The sequence below is a fragment of the Notolabrus celidotus genome, chromosome 10 (assembly GCF_009762535.1).
Source record: "Notolabrus celidotus isolate fNotCel1 chromosome 10, fNotCel1.pri, whole genome shotgun sequence".
Classification (NCBI taxonomy): Eukaryota; Metazoa; Chordata; class Actinopteri; order Labriformes; family Labridae; genus Notolabrus; species Notolabrus celidotus.
In genome coordinates, this window is record NC_048281.1 from 26,491,489 (window position 1) to 26,516,357 (window position 24,869).

The 24,869-nt window shown below is 43.3% G+C and overlaps 1 protein-coding gene across 2 annotated transcripts in view; it reads right to left on the reverse strand.

The window, feature by feature from the left end:
* Nucleotides 1–9,407: 9,407 nt before the first annotated feature.
* si:dkey-100n23.5 (cyclic AMP receptor-like protein A) overlaps nt 9,408–24,869 on the reverse strand; it is a 79,174-nt gene continuing 63,712 nt past the window's right edge. For both annotated transcript variants that reach the window (XM_034694463.1, XM_034694464.1), the window contains one exon: nt 9,408–11,124. In XM_034694463.1, coding sequence (XP_034550354.1) covers nt 10,957–11,124 — 168 coding nt within the window. In that variant the 3' untranslated portion in view covers nt 9,408–10,956. The remainder of the gene's footprint in view (nt 11,125–24,869) is intronic.

The window sequence follows — 24,869 nt, forward strand, 5'->3', positions numbered from 1 at the left end:
TTTCATTCCGGATGAAGTCTACCATTTGCAGTATTCTTAACAGACAGATAATAACAGCAGCACCTGTATACGGTCCTCTTTCCTGTAACTGTTCTGTTGGCATTTTCTTCTCACTTAACCAGTCCTGTAACACTGCCAAAGTCCACACCATGTAGTTGTTTGTGGTTGCTTCAAGTCTGTTTTCTACAATTTGGTCCAGTCTCTTTCACTCAGCTCCTTGTGTGTTTGCCCTGTTTTCCTACTTCTTTTTTTCTTTTCTCTGCTAGTGACTGGTCAGCCTTTAACCACCAATCTAAAGTTTTGAGAGTATAATGTCAAAAAATAACCTCCCAAACTGCCCATTCATGCAATCAGAAAGTGACATTTTTGTGAGGCCATCAGCAAGAAGAGGTGAGAGCATAAACCAAACTAGATGTGCCACAACTCCTGCTCGCAGATTGATCTGATATGTGTGACATGGGAGATCAGCGAGACCCCAGCGTCGCCTCTTTTATTCAAGATTAATAACCAATGGGATTTGGACCAATCAGAATCAAGGATGTACACAGCCGTGTGATTGGTAAGAAAGCCGGGTAATGAGGCGTAAAAGTCGATCTTGAACTGGCAATGTAAAAGGGGCTAGTGATTTGGGGGTTGGCGGGTACTGAAGTGAGTGTGAATGGGATGAATGTGAGAGGGGCTTGAGTAGGTGCCATATAAGTTCAGTCTCTTGGGTGTGCATGGGATCACATGACATAAGCAACTTGATTGAAAGAATAGGGCTGCATTTTTTAAAGTAATTATTTGTGATGTGTTTTTCTCATTTCTAATGCATCCGTTATGAACAGTAAGGGGTGCTCACATAATAGGGTGCTAAACTTTAGAGCCTCATCAAGTGGCTAAGTGTAAGCTCAAGTGACATTCTGCTCTAACAAACCTTGTAAAGATGCATCCCCAGACTTTGGATTCTTTACAAGCTGACCACAAGAGGAAACTCTAACATGCATGAAAAGAGAGAAGGCAACATTACCAATTCTCCCTTCTGATGTGGTCACAAAGCAGCAGCTGGCATGTGAAAAACTGAACTCCCTGGACCAGCATACCTGCTCCCTCTGCAGTCGAAACAGTGCTGTTTGTTTCTGCTAACATGTCCTTTATATGCCAACATGTATTTCCCCAGGAAGCATACCACCATCTTTAGCCTTGGCAATGTGCACGTCATACTCAAATGTACGACCATATGTCCCATTCACTGCCTCTGCCCAGATTTTTGCAGGTAGGATCCAACCTGGCAACCCTGTTCTACTAAAACCCCTACTGTGAGAGTTGTTAGTGTAAATACAGGACAATGAACAGATTTCAGATGCATTCAGGTGCAGATCTACGGTGGCCCTGAAGGGCAAATCACAATGGCAAATCAGAAAACACTACGCCAATTCAGACGACACAACGGCAAATCAGAAATCACTACGTCAATTCAGAAAACACAACGGTAATTCAGAAAACACTACGGCCATTTCAGAAAACGCAACAGCAATTCAGATAACACAATGGCAAATCAGATAACACAATGGCAAATCAGACGACACAACAGCAATTCAGAAAACACAACAGCAAATCAGAAAACACAACAGCAATTCAGAAAACACAACAGCAATTCAGAAAACACAACAGCAATTCAGAAAACACAACAGCAATTCAGAAGACACTACGGCAAATAAGATAACACAACAGCAATTCAGAAAACACTATGGCACGAACCAAACCGGAAGTAGGTACCCTCAGGGGACATGACTCGTCACTGATTGGACTGATCTGCAGATGTGTTTTCTGAATTGCCATTGTGATTTGCACTTCAGGTGCCACCGTACAGATCTGAGTCTTGTCAGCAACAGCCTGAGAAAAGCACCACATTTCACATAAACTATACCCAATGAATGCAGGAAACACAAAGACAAACTCCTACCCCAAAGCAGATAAAAACAGACTCGTGCTGACGTCACACTCGGCTAATAAGCGCGTTTAAAGGTCAGATGGGTGTTCGGTGTTGGATGCAGAGAGACAAGAGGAAGCACAACACACAACACAGGGGCTTCCTCCTCTCTCCCCCCTGCTCTGACTCACAGCTCCATCACTCACTGGAAAACTGGATTAGGATGAATATTGCTCCGGGGGACCGCAAGGCAAACTGAGTTTCTGACGCTCAACACACAAAAACACACACATAGACAGACAGAAACACCTAGGCAGATAACCGCGAGTCTGAAAGTGACGTACACAAAACAGGTCTGGAGAGCGAGAGCGCGCGGCGTCTTTTATGGCTGCACTTTTACGACTGTGTGTGAACTTTGTGGTTTGAAAAAGGCAGCCGAAGAACAGCATGTGCCCTTGGAAACGATCGTGGTGGATAATGGGGGAGAAAATGCGTGTTTCAGTGCGTTCCAATGTCCTCTGACTGTCACTGTGAGGGGCTGTCAGGAATTCATGAATCGGTGTTTCTCTTAAAACCAAAAAAAAAAAAATCCGTGAACCACAACGTGGAGGGAGCCGCGCTCTGGGAGGTCACGGTGATCCAACCATCTGCTGTTGCAATCAGACACTCACACTCACACTCACACGCACACACACGTATCCAGGGCAAGTTCACGTGTGCACACAAACCTACACACCTTCTGCACACATTTAGCCAAAAATGCACGTGCTGCCCTCGAAACACAGACACACTTAGTACTGACACACATTTAGGAAAAGGGTTGCCTGCTGCTAGCGTTCAAACCGACACACACATACACATACACACACACACACGGCGCGTGCATTCGCAGTCGGCAGGCTCAGATTGCAGGAAGCTCTTTGCACGCAGCTCAGTCCACAGCAGCCGGTACTAATCAGCACAATCCACCTGCAGATCGTTATGGATCGCTTACTGCAACACACACACTCACACACACGCACATGCACCGAAACTTGCCTGAACACTGACTTGCATGCACATGCTTGGACTTGTGCACGAGGAAAATCAATGCATGTTGACTGGAACACACCTTCAAAAAACTCACGTACAATGCTGCTTTTGCGTCTCACTGTTACATGTAAAAGCATCCAGTCTTTACATGTTTATGAGGACTTGTTCTGTATTTATGGTAACCAGTGGTGGACAAAGTACACAGCTTCATTACTTAAGTCAAAGTATAGATACCCCAGGTCAAATGTTACTCTAATACAAGTGAAAGTTGCTCTGTCAGATTATTACTTGAGTTAAAATACTGAAGTACTTGCTTTTAAAAATACTTCAGTATTCAAAGTACTTCTTAAAAAATCTCAAAATGTTGTATTTTCACAATATATCAGTGCAGTCAAGAATACATGTGTTATGTTTATCTAGAAACCATTACTTGAAATCTCTCAAAACAATACCATGGAATAAAAACAGACACTAAGTTACTCCAAGCACAGACAACTTAGTTTGAAATGTTCATCTGGAATTAAACAAATGTTAGCTCAACACGCTTTCTCAAGTTGGACAGTGAATGTATGTTTGGGCAGAGTGGGAAACAAGGTGAACATTTCAAATGATACGTATCATTCTTCATTTCAAAAACCTCAAACACAGGCTGAAGATATGTCCATGGGGGCTCAGGTGGATAGTTATAGCCATCATTACCACCTCTAAATGAAGTGCCTGATCTGAGTGAAATTTGCTCTGTGTTTGCTCCACGTTAAACCATGGAGATGCACGATATACAGGTATGACCAAACCACTGAGACAAACAGAACTACACAAACACATGTTACTGTCTTAGGATCAGATTTCAGAGAAGAGAAGGACATTCATGACTGACTTCAAAAGAAAGTAGTGAGTAACTAGAGCACTGATAGAAATGTAGTGGAGTAAAAAGTACAATAATTGTCTTCTGAATGTAGTGGAGTAAAAGTAAGAAGTATCCCCCAAAAATAATACTCAAGTAAAGTACAGATACTCCAAAAATGTACTAAAGTACAGTACTCAAGTAGGCCTACATTTACTCAGTTACTGTCCACCACTGCTCACTGTAAAGGCATCCAGTCTTTACATGTTTATGAGGACTTGTTCTGTATTTATGGTAACCAATGGTGACTTTAAATGGAGCACATCAGTTGCTTCAAATTTGTTTTATAATCCTTCATTTATCAAAAAAAAAAACCTCTTAAGGTTCATGCGAGGACCTGCAAAACCCTCTGATTCAGGCAACAATGTTCTCCCTGTGTCACACAAACACAATATCACACGCACTCAAACGAGCACGCGCAGGGGGGACACGCACGTTCATGCACCCCCCCACCGGTGTTGTAGAGCTAACCGGTTCCCCACAGGCGCGCCACGCTGCGTTAGCGCGGCCTCACCGGGGATAATTACAGCCTGGCGCGGCAGGGCGAGCGTGGCCGCGAGCCAAATACTGCTGCTGCTGCTGCTGCTGCTGCTCGCGAGGAGAGAGAAAGAGAGGGAGAGAGATTATTGGAGCAGTGAGAGACCTATAGATTAAGCTCTAATCAATAGGCTGCTAAATTCATCGATGCAATCAATCAGTGGGCCCGTGACATAGAATAACCAATGCGATCTATCACAGTTGTCTCAGTCCGACCTTGGGGATTATGAGCGCCGATCACTTCTTTCCAAAAAAGCGCGAGCAAAAATGTCATTTTCTTAACGGGAATAAAGATTAAAACCTTCAAACGAACCTTATCTGAGAGGAAGGAGAAGCGGTGGCGGCTCTCAGCGCAGCACAAGAAAGATCTCCCCCTCCTTCTCCCTCCTCCCTCCCCCCTCCTCCTCCTCCTCCTCCTCCTCCTCTCTCGTCTGTCGGCCTCTGTCGAGTTCCGCTCATAACCTCGCCACCCACCCTCCCAGTTCCCCGCCTCTCCCTGCTTTCCGCGCACACACACACACACACGCTTACACACATACACGCAGAGAGGGAAACACACACCCTCCTCTTTATAGCCCTCTCGCTCTGACACGCACCCACAAGCATGCACGGCCTTGCACGCACACACACATCCACTCAGATGACACACAGGCAGGCAGCGTCAATAAAAAGCCCAGCGCTGTGAGAGGCCGCCGGCACTCCACTCCCCCCTCCTGCCACTGCGATTAGCGGAGGCTGGCTGGCTGGGGAGAGGCGCCCCTCTGTTATCTGGGGCGGTGGCAGCCTGTGTGTGTGTATGTGTGTTGAGAGAGTGAGAGAAAGAGAGAGAGGGAGAGAGAGAGCGAGGGTAGAGGGAAAGATTAGTTTAACTCTTTAGGGGCCGGATCGTAGCGCAGGAAAAGCTCCGCGCGCTGCTGCACTCCGCTCAGAGAGAAGCAGCAGCAGCACGGCCGAGCTGATATGAGACAGCAAGAAGGGACGGAGCAGCATTAAACTTACAATATATGGGAGATATAAAGGGTCATTAACAACAGGGGTATTTTCTCGGTCGTGTTTCAGGGAATTGGGTGCATTATTAAGGGATTTTGCACACATTAAATATATTGTTTTGAGGGTCATTTGGTATATTTTCAGACTACAGTTTCAAATATATGGCATTAGGGAGTGTATTTTTTCACCATAGAATAGGCCAGTCATTTTTTGTCAAAGGGCAGACATTTAGCCTACTTTGTTGAATGTCTTAGATGTTATTGTTCTCCTTTTAGATTCAAGATTCAAGATTCAAGATAGCTTTATTGCCAAGTGAGCTCGCACTGGTACTTAACAACAAGACAGTAAGGACAATAAATAGCCTATATTAACCTAAACACAAATCCAAAAATTCTAAATACAAATAAACATAATATCTGTACAAAGAAAGGTATAGAAGGACTTTTAAAGACATGAAATAAGTTAAATTAGCCTAAGCCAGAGTGCACATGTAGTAGATGAACATAATAATAAAATATTTTATGGAATAATTTACAATATTGCACATGGCTAAGAGGTATTGCACCAGAAATCAAGTACTGCACATATATGTGATGTGGGGTCTTTAGTGGTTTACTGTCTGATTGTTCTTGAGGGATACGGCCTGAGGGAAGAAGCTGCTCTGTTGCTCGGGTGTTCTGGTACTCAGAGTTCTGAAGCGTCGGCCGGAGGGCAGAAGGTCAAAGTGGTGATGACCCAGGGAGTAGCACTAAATATCTTTGGGATGATTTTTTGTAAGAAAAATTGATTGATTTGCATTACAGGCTATATTGATCAGTTTAAATGAGAATAAATATCAGATTAATTAGGAATCATGATATTTGAATCACAGCCCTAACTGAGACAGTGATGTGGGAACATTGTTTTTAAAGTATGAAAACAACTGTAGAGCTTTGCTGAGTTTTCAAATGATCAGAAAAATGCACTGTGTTTGGTTAGTGACAAGAAAGTGAAGTGGGTGGGGGCTTTCTGCTGGGGGAATTTTCAGTAGGCCAATTTCTGAAATGTCTAAGAGTGAATGAAAGTCTGCATATTTTTCACCAGAAGGTAAAGATCTGCACAGGGGCCAATATAGTCAAAAACAGCAACTATGCAAAATTGTAAAAATCTTTTTGGGGATTTGAGCGAAAAAGAAACACATACGAGTGAAAAGTCTCAAGATTGCTACCGCGTAGAAACTCACGGTTGAGATATATTCAAACAGCACTCATGTCATTTGAATATGACAGGAATGTATATGTCATGTCGTTCTCAGGCAAGCCTTGAAACCAATGATATGATGACCTCGAGTCTTTTGAGGTCTTTCGAAACCAAAAACACTTTGAGTAAGCTCTACTGAAACACGTTTTATGTTCAAGCCTATTTTCATTTCAGCTCATAGACTTGAAGCAATGCCCTGAGAATGAATTTGACATATTGCCTGTATTATGTTATTTCTCTGACTGGTGCAGAAGTTTTAAGTTGCTGTTTTTGTTCTTAATGCTGGGATAACTTTGGGATTTTTTTTTGCAGTAACTGCGGTATTCCACTAAAATACAGGATTGACCCTCGGGGCAAAAAATGTACTTTTGAGCACCTTTCCAAACTTCATTTTGACACAGGACCTGCAAAAAAGATGAAACCCAATGAAGGTGGAGCTATTGGGGAGGAGAAATTAGTCATCTTCACATACTTTCATTTTGAGTCAATCTCACATACAGCCTGTTTTTTTGTGTGTGGAAATGATTAGAAGTTGAACCCGGTAAGGGATTTTGGCAGCTGGTTTGTTAAAATCATGGTCAGCTCAGCTTGCAGTCCCAAACAGCTGAAGACAGTTGATCAGACACTCATTTTTTAAAATTGAACCCTTCTATTTAGTGCATTACTGATTTTACAGATCAGTTTCTGTGGTAGAAGGGCAGAACTCTTTTGATACATTGGCACCTTGTAAAAGCCTGAAACATACAGAATAGAGTGAACATTCTTAGCTAAAAACACACCACCGATACTAACCTAGCAGCTCAGCTTGCAGCCACTCCTGAAAGGGACCATTGTCAAAACAGTTTATAGGGTACTTATCATGAACTTGAAACCAACTTATAAAGTGTCTTTACCCGTTTTAATCTTCAATTCTTCCAAAGAGGCATAGGCATCTATGATCATTTTGCTCAAGGTGAAAACCCAAAAAGGGAGGGACACTTGAGGTCAACATTCGGATTCAAAGTCAGCCAGCTGAGCAACGCTCTTTGAACAGTGATGCAGCTAAAAGAATCGAGAGATTTAACCATAGACTGTATAAAATATGGACGTAGTCTCCGTGACGTCACCCATCTGTTTCTGAAGCACTGTTTGAGGCCAATTGGCGGCGGGAGCCATATTCCTGCTGTTGAGCAATTGTGACGTAAAGAGGCGGGCTTTGAGCCTCCTAGCCAACAGCTACAGTGTTCCCACCTGTCAATCAAGTCAGATGTGCCTCTCATTGGAAGACTCGTAAACTAAATATCTTTGAAATTGCTGCGTTAGAAAAAAAATCACCCCCCTCACAGTGTGTGCCGATCGAGAAATGAGCTATCCAGACTACACTCGTCTTTTGTACCAGGCTGTAAACATGTTTATTTCTGCTGTAAAGATCGGCTTTGTTGAATGGGTGTGTATGTGGTTTCCAATACTTCTGGAGCCAGCCTTCATGAACTGCAGTTTCTAACACTTCCGCATTGGACTCATATTTTTAGACCGGAGGTTGCCGCTTGGATTTAATTGAGAAAATGTGGGTTTGGTTGTTCTTGACTTTTTTGACTGAACATGTCGATTTTAGAGGGCATCTTGAATTAAATGTTGACAAAATTAGCCTTGATCGAGGCCAATCCCAGTAAAATCAAAACTTTTGTTTTGGGTTAAAATGTACTGTAGTGTTCATTTTTGTTACAGGAAGTGAACACATCATACAATCATACAACTGATCAGGTAAAGCCAGTGCTCATCAACAGCCTACAGCGAAGGTAACTAATTATAACATTTGCTATAAAGAGCAACACACCACTTCAAGTCAATTATTTATACTTTAAAGGCATCGTTCATGCAGCCTGTAATCTCCCCATTAACCTTCTGCTGCCTTATATTTAGTGTAAGCGGTGGGTGAGCTGACTTTAGGAGGGGTTCTCCTGCACCACAGTAAATACTGCTGCGGCTCTAATAAACAGAGACGAGGCTCCCTCCCGGTGGAAGCTGCGCAGCTCCGGACCGACAAGAAACACAGAAGCAGCCCTCAGGCCTGCAGCCTCGCTTTCGCTCCGAGCTGTCAGAGCGAGAGCTTGTTTTTCACCGTCTGAGCTGCTGTTTCTGTCGCCTCTCTCTTATCTCTCCCTCCCTCTTCCTCACCTCTCTCCTTTTCCGTGCGTCACAGCTAGGTCATGGCCGGACTCCAACAATGGCTCCGGTTTCTCGTGCACACTCACACACACATAAACGCACACACAGGCACCACGAGCGCACAAACACAGATCTGACAAATGATAGGGTGGCGAGGCGAGGCGAGGCGAGCTAATAGTAGGCAGTGTGCCTGCCGACATGCCCGTGGGCCGCGGGTGTTAAATTGTATCCAATTACGGCGCATGCGACGATATGAGGGGGGGGGTAATAATTCTTCTTGCGTGACAGGGAGATTCGCTTATTTCCCGGGCTCTTTACACGGAGGGGGTGCGGGGCTCAATGCGTTCAAGAGGCTGTTGTGGGAGAGCTGCTGAGGTGTGAGGAGGAAAAATGTGTTTTTTCTGGAGGACATGGAGCGCATATTTCATTAATCAAAATCCAGTTAACCAGATTTGGAGACACGGAAAGGGGGCCAGCAGGGTCCGAGCAATAATTAATATCCATTATTTAAGCAGCCAAGGTGTAAAAGATGTCTTAAGGCACACATACATGCACCTAAACGGACACACACATCTCACAGGAGGCAGATGAGGGAATGAGGGATTGCATCAATGTGAAAATGAAATAAACACGCCCAGTCTCAGCTTTGTTATGAAATGTCTCTCCTGCTCATTTATTTGATGGAGTGCACAGTCAAGTAAAAGCAGCAGCAGTGCCAAGAGAAGGGAAGGGGCATAGTGCAAGTGTGTGTGTTTGAGTGTGTGTGTGTAATACAGTGGTGGAGCTCTTGTGGACTGAAGTTGCACTCAGGTGTCACTAACACCCCAGCTGATAAGTTCAACACCTTAGGGGTAAAAAGGGTCAAGTGTAGGTTCATTAGTTCACCTTGTCAAAGAGGAAGCTGACAGGCGGGAGCACGCACCAAATGTGACAAACACCACCCGAATATGTGCGAAACCAAAAAAGGACTGAGGTTGAATAAAAAACTGATGGTATTGTTCTGCCAATCACACCTCAGATTCGTCCCCTCAGTGCCAAAGACGAGGGCAGAGAGATGATGAACACCGAAGGCTGTTGTCGTGGGTTCCTTGTGTGTGTGTGTCATCTTTTTCCAACCTGCTTTGACAAGAGAAGTAATGTGTGTTTGCTCCCATGTGTGTGCGTGCGTGCGTATGTGAGTGTGTGTGTGTGTGTGTGTGTGTGTGGGAGTGTACTTGACTTGTCACATGTTCTTGTTGTTCATAAGGCTGAATGTCTTGAATCAGGCTCTGCTCGACTGTCTCTGGAGAGCAGCAGGTTTCTGACCATGAGAAGCGTTTCCTCCATATTCCAGTCCCAAGGCACGTACAAAAATAGAGTGTACACTTAAATATAGAGGGTACATTGATCTGTTATAAATACAGTATAACAAATAAATGTATTATTTCATAAAAAAATACAAAAAAAAACAACATTTCAAAGGTGTGCGAAAGTTTTCAACAATACCATATGTAAAGAGGATACAGAGAAAATAAATACTGCACCAGGAAGGAGAGACTCGTGCTGTGGGACTTATTTGCCCTTCCGAGTCCTGTCTGTTTCAACCCCTCTCATGAAGCTACACTGTTGGCAAGAAAATTATTCAGTACCCAAACCAATCTCAGTACACTTACTCTCACGTCTAACACACAGGGCTCTTTCTTTAAAGGCCTGCTTTTCACCTCGCCCCCCTGCAGTGAAGTGAAAAGGTAATCGCAGCGAATGCTAAACTAACACCTTGTTATGACTGCACTCTTTAACATTTTTTCCTTCTCCTGCAGAACTCAAAGAGTCAAGAGGGCGATGCAGAGAGGGAAATTGTTTTAAGACCTTAAGAATGCTGCAGACGCCTTTAACATTAGGAGGATCTCTGGAGCTGCTCCTCTGTGATGGTAGTATAGCAGGGAGCACTTCTCTGCTCAGTATGTGTGTGTGTCTTTAGGATATTAAATAGTAAAGGATGGGGATTAATAATGGAACCTGACAGCTCATCTCCGGCTTCTATCTGCCTGGCTGTCCCCCCGATCTTCCCTCCTCTTCCCTCCCCTTCCCTCCCTACCTCTCTTCTTCCTCCTTCTCAGTTTCTAATCCGCTGCGTCTCTCTCTGAAGCTCTGACCCTCCTCCGTGCTCCTTTTGTCTCTCTCTCTTCCTCTCCCTTCTCTTCCACTCCCTCTCTCAGGGCCCTCTGTCTTTCAGGGTCATGTCAGGGGAGTAGAAGAGCACGTTGGTGTCATCGTCGTCGTCATCGCTGAGGTCGACCAGGTCAGCCTGCGTGTAGCGCACCGCCCCGGGGTGGTACTCTCCGATCCGGGTCCTGTCACACAGCCGCGACTGCAGAGCCAGCTAGAAAACAGACACACAGAGTCTAAGATTAACACTCTCTCTCTTTGTGCTGGTGTAAAGAGTATTTTTACACTAAGCTGGCTTTGTTTGAAAATACATCTTTTCCTTTCCGTTCTGGGGATCCACCCACACTAAGCTGCTGTTTTACACTCTTGAAAACTGTCTCCCGAGTTGATAAATGTAGAAACACCTGCAGCTTGTTTTACTCCACGTTTAGACCAAAACACTGGAGGTTCGTTGTGAACTTAACCTTCGAAATATCATCCCGGTGACGCCCACTTTGATATAATACTCGAGGAATAGCAGCAACCAATATGAGCAACTTGAGAAATGTTCGACTTTATGCAAACGTCCTCTGACAAAACAAGAACAACAAGCTGAATACAACCAATCATTAATGTTTGTTCTGATTCCCTCGAGACACAGAAGCACAGTTGTTTTCATTTTCCACTCCACTCAACTACATAAAAGTCCCACACTTCAAACTAAAAGGAGGACGAGCTGATTGACACGCTCAACTACACTCAATATGATACAACTTTAAGGAACTCCTGGGACTTTAATAAGAAAAATGATGTGTGGAAATATGTTGCTCCAACGCAACATCTCCGTCACGCAGCAGTATGGTGGGGAAAAAGAAGCTCCTTTTGTAATTCACATGCTAAATGCTAAACAAGCAGGCAAGCCTCTGGGTTGTGTGAATCACTATAAAGTGCTACTTTCAGTCTCAGGACTGTATGCTCCATTAGGAGAGCCTGTCAGATGGTCCAATAGCTTGATAGACCCTCTTTTTCTAACACATTTAGAAGGCAAATTACAGGGAGGCTTTGTCTGACCATTTCTGTGCCTTGAAACTTTCACTCCAACTTCATGACATGATTGGCCAATCAAGGGCGGAAAAATGAGTCAGGGTTTCAACTCTCTCTCCCTAATGGCTCATTTCCACCGCATGATGAGGCTCTTCTCAACTGGGCTCAACTGAAACTCTGTTGTTTTCGATTTTGCACAGAGTACCTGGTACTCTCTTGGTACCATTTTGGCGGTGACTCCAAGCGTGCTGTGTCAATACTAGAGAGTGACATAAAAAGCCCTCACGCTCCTGGTTGGTCAAAGAGAATAAGTACACTAGCTACGCATAAATCCCTTTACTAGTCTAAGCAACACTTTTTAGTTTAGCCGAGCAGTCTAGTAAATGTACAACATTGGGAAGAGTGAAAATGTTAAGTAGTCATTTCAACAGCGTTACTTAACATATGCCTTTGTTCCAGTCAAGCGGCAACCTCCAGTCTAAAAATATCAGACAAATGAGGAAGTGCTAAAAACTGCAGTTCATCAAGTTTCCGCTTGAGGCTGGCTCCGGAAGTACCGGAAACCACATACAAACCAATTCAAAAAAGACGATCTTTACAGCAGAAATAAACATGTTTACAGCCTGGTACAAAAGACGAGTGTAGTCTGGATAGCTAATTTCTCGATCGGCACACACTGGTGATTTTTTTCTAACGCAGCAATTTCGAAGATATTGAGATTACGAGTCTTCCAATGAGAGGCACAGCTGACTTGATTGACAGGCAGGAACACTGTAGCTGTTGGCTAGGAGGCTCAAAGCCCGCCTCTTTATGTCTCAATCGCTCAACAGCAGCAATATGGCTGCCGTCGACAATTGGCCTCAAACAGTGCTTCAGAAACAGATGGGTGACGTCACGGATACTACGCCCATATTTTATACAGTCTATGGTTCCAGTTGGGTTGAAGACAGAGACACAAGCCACACACGACTGTTTCATTTGAGCCAAGACCAGGGATGCATCTCGCTCGGCTGGAAGTGAAGCTTCCAGCAAAGTCTGCCCCCTAGTGGCTGGCTGTAGTATAGGTCAAAAACGCTGTCTCCCCCATTCATTTAAATGGGGCTGCAGTCAAACTTTAAAAAATAAATACACCTTGTACGAATGTTTCTCACATCTGTATGTTGTGGTGATATGTAGTTATTATTTGACTGTTTTGTGTTCAAGGCCACTTTTTTCTGAAAAGTTTCTTTTTCGTTAGTTATTAGAGGTTAAAAAACAGGGTTTTACTTCTGGGTTTGCTTTGATTGACAGCTACCGTAGAGGGAAACTCCATAGGATCTTGTGATGCTACGCTGTAGGGCTGTGTTAACTACTTCTTTGGTTTTTTCCTTTGACTGCCCTACCTTGAATGTCAGCAACATCGTCTCCATTGGTAAATAACATATAACCTGTTGACCAATCCTTATGTGCACATTCTGCAAAAGGATGCACAATCTATGGTGCCGGTTTGGCCTGGTGGTTTAAGTGCATGCACCCCATATTCAGAGGCTACAGTCCTTGTCATGGCAGTCGCTAGCCACAACCTTTTGCGGCATGTCATTCCCATCTCTCTGTTTCACAAATTTCATCCACAAGTGTTTCAGCAAGCTTTGGTTAGATACAGTGAAAAGCTGTCTGTGTGAAGAGAAAAAGAGGCGAATAATAATGTAATACTGTCTCCCGTTGGCAGACATCTTGCAGCAATTTAGGTTTAATTATTGTCTATTAACAAACATCTGCAAGCAGGTACAGCTAACAATCTGCACTAAGGCTCGTCTCTGAACTCAAACTCCATATCACTTCTCGAGTATCCAGTCAGACAGTAAACAAAGGAAACACACAAACAAGGGAGCCTTAGCCGGAAGTCCATTATCGCCCAAACGCCTGCTACACCCAAAGCTCTGACATGTTGGCCGTCGCTCTGGGAGGATGTACAGACGTTAGCTGAGAGGTTTCAAGACGACCTGTTTGTGGACATGCTGAAAGTCTCTCTTCAAACAATTAGAACATTTGACTTCCAGCACAAACTTGAAACGAATATCTTTTTTTTTTTTTTGTTTACTTTCTTATTTTTGGGGGGGCTTTTAAGCCTTTACTTGATAGGACAGCTGAAGAGAGATAGGAAACATGGGGAGCAGAGAGTGGGAGAAGACATGCAGGAGATGGTCGCGGCCAGGTGTAAACAGGCGAACTCTGCGACAAGGACTATAGCCTCTGTACGTGGGGCACTTAGACCGCTAGGCAACCAGCGCCCCTTGAAACGAATATCTCAATATCTCTTCTATACTCAACTTTCTTGTCCGTATATGCCTGCTCTCATACTCCCCGTCACTCTCCGTCATCTCTTCTGGCGCTTCTCTATTCTTAATATGTTGACACTTGTCCGGCTTTTAGAAGGAAACCCATTTAAAAAACAAACTAGCGTTTGAGAGTGCACACCTTTAGACTGTATAATTAATGGACGTAGTATCCATGACGTCACCCATCTGTTTCTGAAGCGATGTCTTGAAGTCAATCATCGCTGGGAGCCATATTGGAAATGCTGAACTTAATCTAATTGCTGGTGAGCTAGTGTGAGGTAAAGAGGCAGGCTTTGAGCCTCCTCCCCAACAGCTACCGCCAGTCAGTCAAGTCAGCTGTGCCTCTCATAATGGAAAACTCATAATCTTAATATCTTCAAAACTGCAGGGTATTGAGAAAATTCGACCCCGTACAGTGTGTGCTGATTGAGAAATTAGCTATTCAGATTCATCACATTAAACTCATTTTTTGTACCAGGCTGTAAAACTGTTTATTTCAGCTGTAAAGATCTGTCTCTTTTTTGAATGGGTGTGTATGTGGTTTCAGTTACTCCCGGAGCCAGCTTCAAGCGGGCGTTCGATCAACTGCAGTTTTTAACACTTCCGTATTGGCTTCAGTTCTCGCGGCTGGAGGTTGCCGCTTGTGTAGACCTCTAGTGTAGAGAGAATGCTCCCGGGAGTGACAGCAGCGAAGCCATTGGCGGCTCCTTTCAACTACACGGGCACTAATGAAACGTTGATGCTGTAGCAGTAATTAATGAGATGACAAGAATCACTAACAAAGCCCTAGTATCACAGGAAAACGACGTGAAAGTATGTGACATGATCTCAAAAGCAACATGATCTCTTAAGGCAGTATTTCAACCGGCCCTGAGTGAGCCAGTGAAACATACAATCAGCTGGAATGGAGTCCGTCAATCATACAGTTATAACATCGAGCCCTGATTAGGATGTGGTAAATTTAATTCCGCCTTGTGGGGTGTGTCATTACAATCTTTATGGATTGAGGAAAAGAAGGATTTACTCAACTTTTTGAATCAAAAGGGGGCCTCTGATGTTGTCTTATGCTGATAACAGGCCCCTGAATTAAATTGAATTAATATTGTGCCAGAGTTTTCACAGATTTTGTGATAAGAGAAAATATTCTATCATTGTCCAAATGATGGATATGTTTCTAAACAGAAATAGAACAACAGATAAAACAGTTTTAAACCAAATACTTGATTTTAAGCAGTTTTAAGACACAGAGCAGATGATCAAAGAGAGCAGGAGGGGCAGAGTGTTAAAGTTTAACCAGCTGAGAGTCAGCAGAGGATCCAGGTACTCATAATGCATGACGGCCGTTCTACTAAGTTTTGATGTTAACTGGCTGAAATAGGATTATGAAGAAGGATCGTTGCAAAAATGACGCATATTGTCTGGACACAGAAATAGCATCTTTAAATCGTTGGCTTGGTGTGGACGTAGTCTAAGATTTCAGTGATATGGGGATTGGGAGCAGCTTTTTTCCCCCCCCTGCATGCACACTCGCATACACGCAGAAGAAGAAGAAGAAGTGAGAGGTGAGCTCATTGCAGAGCCACAGGCGGTTCAGCTCTACGGCTAGAATGCAGATCAATATCGAGGGAAGGAAAAGAGAGGACGAGGGGGGAGAGGGAGGGGAGAGAGGGAGAGAGAGAGAGAGAGAGAGAGAGAGAGAGAGAGAGAGAGAGAGAGAGAGAGAGAGAGAGAGGGAGACAGAACACACAGGTGGGAGGGAGATGCAACACAAAAGAGGAGCGGCAGAAATCACGTAAGAGAGATAAATTCCGGAGATGCTGTAACAAGGTTCGGGGAACAGAGGCGGCAGGGAAACAGAAACACATACAGTACAGAGAGGCAGAGATAGAGATAAGCAGAGGAGAGAGAGGGAGGAGGAGAAGAAGAGTCGCAGAAGAGATGAGAGAGAAAACACAGGACTGGAAAAAGCAGGAGATTCAAGGCAGTGAGACAGCAGAACGTTAACATGCACACAGAAATCACAAAGATAGATACGCAGGCAGTTAGAGATCAGGTTTATGTACACTGAAGTAACCTGATTATCGTGAGCTCGTACACTTTCAGAATGCAGAGGAGGCTTTTTGAGACTCAAACTGAACAGCTGAAGCTTCAATTTAGCGTCAAGTGAACTTTGAAAATGTCTGCACAGGAACAAAAAGGAACTGAAATCATTGGTTTGACTTAGATTTTTGGCATTAGGAACTGAATTGCAGTTAAATGAGTAGAAAAGAAGCTTTTACGTCAGTGCACCTCATGCAAAGCTGTTCACTTGTATTTTTAGTCGACTGTGCGGTGAGGAAACTTTCTGACAATTAAGCTAACAGGGCTACAAAAAGGTCACTGACAGATGAGACATGAAAAGCAGAGGAATGTGTGTAGGAGTATGAAGCCTTTTCTATTTCACAAAGTTAACTGCAATTATTTGGAAAACTGTTCTTACGCCCAAAATAGAATATATTAATGATGCAAATGATCCTATTTTGTAACACAGGTTGGTGATTGTGTCTTGGAGTCAGAGAGTTTATTCCGCCTGCAGAAAACTAGGAACTTCCAACAATGTTGAGGGTGAGCTGGATTTGTGTGACATAATTTCACACTGACTACGCATGGAATTTTTCCTTCAGCCCCCTTGTAGAAAGTCAGATAAGCTGTGAGAATACAGCAGGACATTTTTAAGGAATTCACAGTAAAAGTGTGGATGGGGTGATATTAATAAGCAACCAGTGCAAATCTGGGACCTGAAACAGGATGAATAAAAAACATCCAAGGTTTCAGAAGGAGTATCATTTTCAAGACGAGAACAGCGAAGATGTCAGCACATCCACTCATGTGCACATATAAATATAAATATATAAATACTCAAACTGTCATCACAGCCAAGGTCTCTGTTACTTCATCCACTGCCATGTTGTTAACATTACACAGTGGCTTCCGCAGCATGCTTTTTATGACTCAATTCATCTCCCCTCTTCCGCCCACCACTCCCTTGGTTTGGTAGTAAAGACTTCATGCTGTGAGGAGGAGCGGGTGAACAAACAACTCTGGAAAATTTCAGGGGAAGAGCTCCTGAAAATTTCTAGAAGATTGGCTAGAGTATGCAGCAACCTCCGATCTTAAAATGTTAAGCCAATGCTGATGTTTTTTATAACTTGTTATTTTTTAAGGTATTTAAATTGCATAAAGTTTTGCATAATTATTATATATTTTTTTTAAGTTATATTTTTGGCCTTTTTGCCTTTATTTGTTAGGGCAGCTGAAGAGAGACAGGAAATGTGGGGAGTAGAGAGTGGGGGCAGACATGCAGGAAGTGGTCGACCAGCAACGAGGACTGTAGCCTCTGTATGTGGGGCGCTCAGACCGCTAGGCCACCAGCACCCCAAGTTTTGCATAATTAAGGGAACAGCGGACTTGACTGACAAGCAGGCACACTGTAACTGTTAGCAAAGAGGCTGTAGGCGCGCCTCAACTCCACCTCTTTGCCTCATACCAGATCGACTGAAAGTTAGGATTTGATTAGCATTGAGAAAGCGGCAACCTCCGGTCTCAAAATACGAAGCCCATGCGGAAGTGTTATAAACTGCAATTCATCGAGATCCGCTTGAGGCTGGCTGCAGAAACACCGGAAACCACATAGACACCAATTCAAAAGAGACGATCTTTGCAGCATTAATAAACATGTTTACAGCCATGTGCAAAAAAACGGCTTGGCTCTACGTAGCTAATTTCTCTATCGGCACACACTGTACGGGGGGTGAATTTTTTTCTAACGCGACGGTTCAGAAGATATTAAGATTATGAGTTTCTGCTCAAATAAGGACATGACTGAGGACTCCTGGATGGGTACAAACAGCTGTTGGCTAGGAGGCTCAAACCCCACCTCTTTACGTCACACACTGCCTGGTTGAGTTCTGCATTTCCAATATGGCTGCCGCCGTGGATCGGCTTCAAAACAACGCTCAGGAACAGATAGGTGACTTCACGGACACTACGTCCATTATTTATACAGTCTATGGCATTGAGTCAGCACTTCCGATATGGCAACCTCTCACAATAGACTTACAAACTCTGAATGAATGGTTGACGTCACAGAGACTACGTCCATGTTTTATACAATCTATGGGCTACAGTCTCTGCTGTGACTTCACTTTTAACTTCACAGCTGATTTCTTGTAGGAACTACGATTTTTTTGCAGCAGGTAACCATTGGAATATCCATCCTGCAAATGTCAATAATGAAGGTAAAATTGAGGCTGCAGTACTAACATAAAAAATCCCCCGTTGATCCAAGAAAACTAGAAGGCAGAGTAAATTACACACTGCTTTTAACACACTAACTGTTGCTGATTATTGTGGCTATTCATCGGGACTATGCCGGCAGTCAGCAAAATGATATCCACATTTTAATCCCACTAATCTACAAAACTCATTCACCAGTCAGTGAGAGAAACTTTAACAATCTGAAACATTAATTTATCATCTACGTAGACTTGAGCAGAGCTTTCAGAAGTCTGACAGTCCAAAATCCTCCCCCTTAAATTCCTCCCCCAAATTGGAGGCAGCTGAAACTCACTACCACCACTCTCCTTGTCCACAGTGAGTGGTGGGGTGACCTGTATGCATTTACACTTCAGCAAAACTCAAATGAGAACTGAATATGCTTTTACACTCCTCTTTTGCATGTAAGTACCAGATTACTTCGCTCGTGTAGATGATTCTCAGAGATGTTCTGAAATTGTAAGGATCCTCTTATTTTCTCTCAGAGCAGATGTGTGAGCATTCACACTTGACGGACATCATTAACTGATATCCTGAGTAAGTAGAAGTGTCACTGAATCTAAATATATGAGTATCACTTGTCTGAGTGTCCAGATCTGACGGAGTTATGACTCCAAGAAGTCTAGCCAGAGTATCTTAATTAGCTACATGAGCTGCTAATGCTGCTGCTGCAACTGCTGACTGTGTTGACAAGCAGGGAAACCAGCTTGCTCAACTACAATATCAAGCTTCTTATTGGCTTTCCAGCATCCATATGCACCTGACCTTTTCACCCTGTGCTGTATTTTTGCCTCAACTGTCACTCATTAACAGAATACACTGAACTTTCATCTTTTCAAACTAACTTTGGAAGTTATTGAGTCCAAAATGCTCCCAATTGCTTGCCGCATTTGGAGATGTGAACACTTTAAAGCTCCGGTTTTTCATTACACCAGTGAGGGAAGGAGCAACGCAGATTGCTAAGTGAGACAGGAAAAGGACATGTTATGGAAACTGTATCAAGGAGCCTTTAGTCTCCTTTGCCAAATTTTAAATCACTGTGAAAACATTTTAATATTAAGGCTGAAGGGAAGGTGCACTGCCTCTTGTTCAAATCAATGTGTGTGTTGATAGTTTTCCCTGAAAGCTTTGTTCAGTTAATATCATATTTACTATTCTAAATTGTATTATTATTCTTATACCTTTATTTAACCAGATAAAACCCATTGAGATCAGGATCTCTTTCACAAGGGTGGCCTGGTCAAGAGGTCAGCAGCACGTCATAAAAAACAGTGACACGAAAATGACAATACAAGTTAAAACATACAATTTATAGATGCATAGTGTTTTACAATAGGAATAAGAGGTGCGGAGGCGGTAACAAAACAACAAACAATAATTTAAGGTTTAAAACACAGGCACTGTTCAGTGCTCTCACACTGTCTGTCCCTCGGGATAGAATGGAAGGCTCCAAGTGTAATAAGTTCAGAGAGTTTCAGTTTAGTCTGTTGAGCATTCCATGCCATGGGGGCAGCAAAGCTGAAAGCTCTTTTTCCAAATCCAGGCCCTACCCGAGGAACAGATAAAACAAGAGTAGTGCAAGAACGCAAGGCATAGGAACTGATTTTTCTCTGCAATAAAGCGCACAAATAGTGAGGAATAAAGCCTAATAGAGCCTTATAAATTAGGGTCAGCCAGTGTTTGTATCTGCGTGTACACAGAGAAGGCAAATTTGATTTCACATACAAATCACAATGGTGCGTACATAAAAATAGAGAATCTGTACACAGGGGTCTAGACGATCAGCATGGGAAGTGTTCTGGTTTGCATTTGTAGTAAGTCCAAGTAGTAGTGGCCAATAATGTTTCAGCAGGCTTTGGCATCTGTAGGATAAACAGTCTGTATGGAGAGCAAAAGCAGGAGGAACACAATCCACTGTGCTGACATCCCAGCTCCCATCAGGTAATCCGATGACAATTAATGTATCTCTATAAATAGAAATATGTGTGTAATTGCAGCTAGAAAACTGTTCAAAACTGATCAAAAATCTAAACTGGAGTAAAAAATCTGATGGATGCTGTGTTGCAAGCGCTGATTAATGGGCTAGATTTTGTAACTTTCTGGAATGCAGAAATGATCATCTAACCTCTGATCAACAAAATACTTTAAAAGGGGTTTTCTTTTGCTATTGAGGACATGCCTGACAAACTCTGACGTTTTAATCCTGAAAATGTTTTCATTTCAGCAAAGTTAAGAGCCATCACCAGTAAGGGAATCTCATGACATAGGTTTTGTTTTCAGGCTCATACCAAGCGGCAACCTTCAGTCTAAAAATATGAGTCCAATGCGGGAGTGTTAAAATCTGCACTTCATCGAGGATCTGCTTGAGTCTGGGTCTGACAGTACCGGAAACTACATACACACCAATTCAAAAAAGCTGATCTTTACAGCAGAAATAAACATGTTTACAGCCTGGTACAAAAGACGAGTGTAGTCTGGATAGCTCATTTCTCGATCGGCACACACTGTAGGGGGGTGATGGGGGTGAATTTTTTTCTAACTTAGCAATTTCAAAGACATTGAGATTACGAATCAGCCAATGAGAGGCACAGCTGATTTGATTGACAGGCGGGGAACACTGTTGCTGTTGGCTAGGAGGCTCAAAGCCCGCCTCTTTACGTCACAAATGCTCAACAGCAGCAATATGGCTGCCGCCGCCGATTGGCCTCAAAACAGTGCTTCAGAAACAGATGGGTGACGTCACGGATACTACGTCCATATTTTATACAGTCTATGGCTCATACTCATATTGAACCAGGCTGGTGAAGTGAAGCCTCTGTGTAAGTAACTGTCGACTGATGAACTCAGACCTACTTGAAGTAGTTGAACAGGTGATACTCTGGAGGATATGATGGAGGATATAATGGACCATAAATGACAGCATTTATGTCTGCAACATAACCACGGGCTAATCCAGAATTAATGAAAAGTTTGCATCTGTTCATAGAGGCATATATGGCATAGTGTTGTCAGAGGATGACTGATGTTGGTGCTGGTGGGTTCCAAGATGAAGACCTCTCAAGAGGGCAGGCTTTGATTATAATTATTTTGTAAATCTTTGTTATGTCTTGTTTCAGTCCAAGTGAAGGGAGATTGATTTAGATTGTCATGGTGGTCTTTATTATAAAGCTCGCCCGATTGGTCCATGAAAGCAGGTAGCAAGATATGAAAGGTGTGAGGACACAGCCTGCTGGTCGTTCTGCATTTGTCTCTGCTAAGGAAAAAGCCTTGAGGAGAGCCAGTTCTACCATTGTTTGCAGAGGATCATATACCAAATAAATGTGTTTTCAATTTTTGGTTGGCCTGAGTAAACTTATTTCATCTGAGAAATTGAAATGCTGCATGGTTGTCCATCCACTCCACTCGCACTGCCTGCCAAGGACAACACGGTGAACCAATCAGGATCATAGAAAAAAAGGGTCCTTATTGTGGATTTGGTCCTTTTTAGCTGGTTTGGCATACCTTACTCTCCACCAAGCTTCCAATTAAGAAGCTTTGGGAAGAGGGACCAATAAACCATCCAGGGCATTTACACAGACAAGGACAAAATCTGAGCTAACTCCTTTAAATGCATGCACAGTTAGCGCAGCGCAGGCAGACAGGAAGGGAATCGGATGGAGAAAGAGTCTGTAAACGAGCTGGGTTGGAGGGAGTGGGGTACGGGAGGCAGGGGGGAAGAAAGCACAGATTTGTTTGGTACAGGGAGGAACGCTCCGCCGCTGTAACAAACTACCCCCGCCACCTCCTTCTCTCCCCGTACCCCTCCTCTCCGCCGCCAATCTCACACCTGATGTGTGGGAGCTACTGGGAGTCGCATGCCAAGATGAATAACAACCGGCTGTTAGTCACGATAGAGCACGAACACACACGCCGCTCGTCTCGCTCTCTCTCTCTTCTCCTCCCTCTTGTTTCACCCTCTCTCTCTCGCTCCCTCTCTCTGACACACATTTTCTCTGTGATTTACGAACACATTGAGATTCCATTTCACTCCTCCATCTCCCTGTGTCTCTCTCTCCCGATTCACCACAGTGCAGCATTGACATTTGGGTTGAAGGTCATACCACACATTCCACTCGTCCACATTGTCCTCGTGACCCGTTATCAGCCTGCATGGTGATACCGAGTAGGTGACAATGTGTGTGTGTGTGTGTGTGTGTGTGTGTGTGTGTGTGTGTTTGTGTGTGTGTGTGTGTGTGTTAGCGTGGACTAAGACCACAGAGAATCTTTTTGTGAGTGCGGTTCAATACCAGCTCAGCCTCATATCCGCAGATTCTGTCAATGTTTGCAGATTGAGACAAATCTGTGGAGAACAGTATTGATTGTGGGGTTTTATTGAAATACATGCCAATGAGGTCTGTGGTTTTAATGTAAAAACATAATTTCTCTGGTAATTTGTCCTCATCACATTTCCCTAAAAGCTCAATTTGTGCAAAATATAAAGAAAAAGTCAGTGTTTGGTGATTTAATTCTGAAAATAAAGGGATTCGGAATCCTACCCAACACTTGTTTCCTATGTAGAAGACGAGAGAACACCTGTGACAGATGGTTCCGGTTAATTTGGAAAGGTAAGTGGTCTCATTACAAATTCTGATGTGATTATTTCTGACTTGGAAGAAAGCTAAAAGCGTCTGGGTTAGAATTTACAGATGAATATGCACAGAAGTTAACTTGCGTATTTTTTCCTCTGATCGCTTGGTTGTAGCTTGACCAAAACTCAAAGAAATCTGCGAGATTTAGCCAAATGACAATGGGATGATCCATCACTGATGGCTGACAATCATTAACATGGAGCCAAAAACCATCACAACTAGGGATGGGTACCGAATTCGGTACTTTTATAGGTACCGACCGAATTCCGTCGGTACTACGGAGTACCGACTCACGTAAAATCAAACGGTACCATGTTTCGGTACCTGAACGCATCCTTGTGACTGTGAGGGAGTGGAAGAGTAGGTGGTTTTCCATACTTTCGCCCTGTAGTAAAGTCAGACCGACCGGGTGGACGTCTCTGCTCTCTGCTCTCTGCATCTGCGCGGGAGGGCGTTCATGTAATAAGAATGAGATTTTTTTTAATCAAAATGACAAACATAGGTACAGGACAATATTAGGAATCACATAAATCATTCCCCTTTGTCCATAGGGGGCGCCAAATAGGTACAACCTAAAAGTTCCTCTCAGGAGTGTTAAGTAAAAAACTTGAATCATTGTGGAACTAGAATTATTGCCCACCTGTGGTATGTCTCCACAAAGCGGCAACCTCAGGTCTAAAAATGTGAGTCCAATGCGGAAGTGTTAAAAACTGCAGTTCATCGAGGATCCGCTTGAGGCTGGCTCCGGAAGTACCGGAAACCACATACAAACCAATTCAAAAAAGCAGATCTTTACAGCAGAAATAAACATGTTTGCAGCCTGGTATAAAAGACGAGTGTAGTCTGGATAGCTAATTTCTCAATCGGCACACACTGTAGGGGGGTTGAATTTTTTTCAAATGCAGCAAATTCGAAGATATTGAGATTACGAGTCTTCCAATGAGAGGCAAAGCTGACTGCTGTAGCTGTTGGCTTGGAGGCTCAAAGCCCGACTCTCTACATCACAATTGCTCGACAGCAGGAATATGGCTCCCGCCGCTAATTGGCCTCAAACAGTGCTTCAGAAACAGAGGGGTGACGTCACGGATCCTACGTCCATATTTTATACAGTCTATGGTCTCCACCAACCAGTCAAGTTTAACATTACAGCAAAGTTAACGTGTTCCTGAGTGTTAGCAATGCTGAAATAATGATTGTATCCCTGAAGGGCTGATCAATGTCAACACATTATTTCTTTGTTTTGCTTGCTCTCAACAGTGATTGGTTAAACCTTCCACAGCATTTATTTCCACAAATGTTTAAATATTTTTGTCAGCCTTTAATTAAACACCTAATTGCCTAACTGAAAGGGCTCGAGAAAGCCCAAATCAGAATGACCAATATAAATAATGTTACATTCTCACCAAATTTGTAAAAACAGTTTTGACAACGTAGATGGAAAAAGGTAGTGAAGTGGTCTCATCACCAAACATATATTACTAAGAATATTTCAGTTATCTGAGTTTGTTTTTGAATATGTCCTTGAAAACCCTTATTCTGCAAAAGCTGACACTGAAAATAACCCTGAACCAAGCACAAAGTATTCTAATTGATTTCAAGGTTGCACGGACGGGGAAAACGGAAACAAAATTATGATTCAGTCATTCAGTCCCAGACTTTTTAGCCAAAGAGTGCCG